Source organism: Pelecanus crispus, chromosome 6, assembly GCF_030463565.1.
Source record: "Pelecanus crispus isolate bPelCri1 chromosome 6, bPelCri1.pri, whole genome shotgun sequence".
Taxonomy (NCBI): domain Eukaryota; kingdom Metazoa; phylum Chordata; class Aves; order Pelecaniformes; family Pelecanidae; genus Pelecanus; species Pelecanus crispus.
The window spans coordinates 65,124,033-65,128,297 of NC_134648.1; the positions used below are offsets into that span (position 1 = coordinate 65,124,033).

The window sequence follows — 4,265 nt, forward strand, 5'->3', positions numbered from 1 at the left end:
GGCGGGAAGCCGGGCTGGACGAGGGCCGGGGCAGAAAGGCGGGCCCCCGGCACGGTGGGTTCTCACCCTGCACCGAGAGCCCAGCCGCTCGTGGCAGTGCCTTGGGCAAGGCACGGTGCTGCCAGGGCTGGGCTCGGGCCTTGCTGCCTCCCAGCTGCCTCGCCCCCTCGCCTACCTGCCCCCAGCTCCCTGCGGCTCCCCTCCCCGCTCCCCCCGCCACCAGCTCTCTCCCTCCCGGACCCAGCCAACCCCTGCTCTCCCTCCTCCTGCAGGCCATGGCTGCCACAAAAGTCCTTGCCGTGCTTCTGCAAAGCATCTTCCAGCTCCCCCAGATGGTCGGTGACGAGCTGGATGAGGCCACGCGCGAGCGCATGCAGCAGCGTGCGGAGCTGCTCAACGCCGAGATGACTCGCCTGCTGCAGGAGCTGGAGCAGAGGAGCCAGGAGCCGCGCAGCATTGCCTGGGGAGGCCAGCTCTTGGCTGCCTTGCAGCAGTGGCAGTTCTGGCTGATTGCCGGAGTCCTTGTCCTGCTCTTCGGGCTCTGCTGGTGGCTCAGGAAAACAATCCATGGCGTGGACAGCAGCAGCGACGAGGAGAGCTCCAGCAGCAGCACAGAGCAGGAGGAGGAAGAGGAGCAGCAGGAGGAAGAGGAGCAGGTGGAGGAAGAAAGTGAAGGAGAAGATCCTGCTGATGAGAAGGATCTCGGCAGGATTTTTGCAAAGCGCATCCAGTGGCCAGTGCAGAACCTGGCGTACAGGAGCCAGGTGGTGGACGAGCTGGTGGGCGACCTCCTCTGTGTCTTGCAAGTGCTCTTGTCAAATAGTTTCTTCCCGGTGCTGCAACCAGCCATTGGGGTGGGCAGTGCTTTCGAAGGTTGGAGTCCCCGTGGGGATGATGCTGTCTACCGCCTGCTCGTGCCCCTGCAGCCCCCCTGTGGGCACACCTTCCACCTGGAGCTGGGCAACACGGGGGAGATGCAGGCAAAGGACTCCTGCGTCCGTGTGGAACTGGAGTGCACCTGCACGAGGGAGCAGCTGATGGAGAACATGCTGTGCTTCCTCCACCACCCCAAGGAGGAGCTGAGGAGAAATCAGGGTCCCAGCCTCCTAAGCACCCTCTGCACTGGCTCCTACCTAGATGTGCAGAAAACTGCCCGCTGGTTCCAGAGCTTCGTGAGGTCAGCCTGGGTGGCAGTGCCTCAGTCGCATCACTACAATATGGAGGTGCTGCCCTCCAGCCGCTCCTGCAAGCTGCAGCTGACGAATGCCTCCGGGAGAACCCTCTTCATTGAGATAATGCTTGGGGTGCAGCAAGGCGACTCGGACATCTTCCTGAGCAGCCAGACTGCAGAGGCCATCTTCACCCCAAGCACAACGTGGCCAGAGAGCTATGCTGTGGCAGAGGTGAAGGTCTTCAGGCGTATGGCCAGGCAGGCCCCGCATAACAGCTTCCACCTCAAATGCCTGCAGCTCTGCGCCCGCATCCTGGCGGGCACAGGCTTTTCCACCTATACCTTGAAAACAGCTGTGATGCACCTCCTGACCACCACACCCCTGTCAGGCTGGCGCAGGAGGGATTTCCTGCTGCGGCTGCAGGATATCATGCGCTACTTGCGCTGCTGCCTGCAGGAGAAACGCCTCGACCACTTCTTCTTTGGCAATGAGAACATGCCCGACGACATCATCTTGCCCCCAGCTTTCCAGACGGCCGAGCCACCCAACCTCTTCCAGCGCCTGGCACAGGATCCAGCCGCCCATGCCGAGGCACTGCGTGAGTTCGATGAGCTGCAAGATCGGCTCGTAAGACTGCTGTTCTACGGGCACTGAAGGAGGTCTTCATGCACGGGGCTGTGTTTGTGGGACTCACAGCTGATGGCAGACGGCCACCTCACACAGGACGGAGACAGAGGGAAGAATGCGGGATGCAGAAAGGAAAGGGCAAACCCCGTGCAGCAGCCCTCTGCCAAGGGCGGCACTGTTCTCCTCTCGATGGAGTCCCCAGCACAGCAGCCAGGGACAGCTACAGTGGCGACAAGGATGAGTTTTGCCCTGCTTTCCCCTCGCACTGGGCCAGCCAGGATGGCATTTCACACGGGCCCAGAAATTGTTGCTGGCACCTCCGGCTGTGCAGGGACCAAGCGAGAGGCACCGCTGATGTGCCTCTGTGTGTTCACTGGGGGCCAGGTGGAGAATCTGTGCTTCCTAGACGCTCCCTGGGGAGCTGGTGCTGCAGAACCCGGCACGCTGCACACGGAGAACACGCTGCTCAGTCGGCAGCGGGAACTGCTGCCACACCTGCCCCGCAGCTCCGCAGCAAAAGCGCGGTCCGGGCAGTGGGACCCGATGCAGCTGGAGCGGCCGTTGCAAGGAGCCTGGCAACAGAGACTCCCGTTACCACCTGGACAGCCACCGCCCTCCCTCTCTGGGAGAGTCCCTTCCCTCTGGGAGCTTGACCCTGTGCAAAGATGCCAATAAAGGACTCGTTTAACGCACAGACGCCGCCTCTGTGAGTGTCTGTGCATCACTCTGGGGAGGAAGGCAGGCACGGGCGACTGGGCTCTGGTTTCAACGATTCACTGGGCTTTGGCTTCCCAGGCGCGGCGGGTTAATCCCAGCAGGCAGCTTGGCATCACACAGCAGCTCAATCCCTTGCCCCCGGTGGGATGGTGGAGAGAATCTGACGGGCAAAAGCGGGAAAACGCGTGGGCTGGGAGCGGACAGGTTAGTAGGGAAAGCAAAATAAAGAATTCATTCACTACTCCCCTGCTCTGCCGACCAGGCCTGCCTTTTGGGGAAGCGTTCTGCCTCCCTGTGGCTCGGGTAGAAGGCGTCGCCAGGAAACCTCCTAGCCTTGTACGGCCCTCAGGTTATTATCAGCTCTTGCTTTTTCGTGCGGGTACCAACAAAGTCGCGACGAGAAGCCCAAGGGCGGTCAAGAGAGACTTCAGGGCCTCGGGGAGATTGGTGACGGGATCACGAGCGCAGGCAGGACTCTCCTCTGTCCTCCCAGCTCTAGGGAATGACATGAAAACAGGCAGACGCCGCGTATCACTACCTGGCCCCGAGGCTAGCGGCGCTGCCAGAGTTTGGGCTTTTTCAATCATGGGGTGGCCTGTGCGACACCAGGCCTGCTGGGGCCTGACGAGATTCACCGTTCTCAACGGGGGAAGAGTATTTTTGCTCACGAATTAGCGGTGCTGCTTGAAAGAGCTTTAAACTAGGTTTGAAGGCGGGGAGGGATAAAATCCGGCCTACTAGTGCTAAGCTATGGGACGGTATGTCACTGCTTGAGGGACGCTGTGCTAGCGAGAGCCTTCGCTCTGCTCCACGATGTACTGAGTACACTGGAGCGCATCTGAAATGTTTGTACGTTTTTTTCCAGTGAGGGTGGTGAGGCACTAGAACGGGTTGCCCAGACAGGTAGTGGAGGCCCCGTCCCTGGAAACCTTCAAGGTCAGGTTGGATGGGGCTCTCAGCAACCTGATCTAGTTAAAGGTGTCCTTGCTCGCTGCAGGGCGGTTGGGCTAGGTGACCTCTAAAGGTCCCTTCCAAGCCAAAGCATTCTACGATTCTGTGATTCTGTGATTCTGTGATTCTGTGATTCCATGGAGTAGAGGCCTTGGCTCGGTGCCAGAGCTACGACATCATTGGCGTAAGTGAGACTTGTTGGGAAGAGTCCTGAGAGTGGAGCGCTGTGATGGAGACGGTTACAGGCTCTTCAGGAGAGAGAGGCAGGGCAGGCGAGGCGGACCGGTAGCGCTGCGTGTAAGGGAGGGGTCGGACTGTGCAGCGCTTGCAGGGGAGGACGACCTGGTTGAGAGCCTCTGCGTAAAGATTAGGGGAAAAGCTAATGAAGTGCGTGTTCTTGCAGGAGTCTACTCTGGATTACCCAGCCAGGATGATGACACCGATGTCTTATTCTAGAAGGAATCAAGGGAAATGTCTAGATGAGTCGCCCTGTGTCGTCCTTACGGGCGACTTCAGCTTCCCAGCTGCTAACTGGGACTGCCATCGAGCAGACATGAACAGGCCCAGGAAATCCCTGAAGCCCACACTCAAGAGAACTTTTTGGTACGGGTACTAAGGGAGACGACTCGGAAAGGTGCCCTCCTAGACCTGTTGTTTGTACCTAGAGATGGCGTCGTGGGTGAAGTGACGATCGGTGGCTGTCTTGGCCGTGTAGCGATCGAGAAGCGGTTGAGTGGAAAACCTGGTGATATGGGAAAAACTGTCTGCAGAGCTACTACCCCGCACCCCGGGAGAGCA

The 4,265-nt window shown here is 59.6% G+C and overlaps 1 protein-coding gene across 1 annotated transcript; it reads left to right on the top strand.

The window, feature by feature from the left end:
• The first annotated feature begins 275 nt into the window (after nucleotides 1-275).
• Nucleotides 276-1,826, top strand: LOC142593795 (inositol 1,4,5-trisphosphate receptor-interacting protein-like 1). Its single transcript, XM_075712901.1, has one exon. It carries the CDS (start codon nucleotides 276-278, stop codon nucleotides 1,824-1,826), a length of 1,551 nt encoding a protein of 516 aa, XP_075569016.1.
• Nucleotides 1,827-4,265: the final 2,439 nt, after the last annotated feature.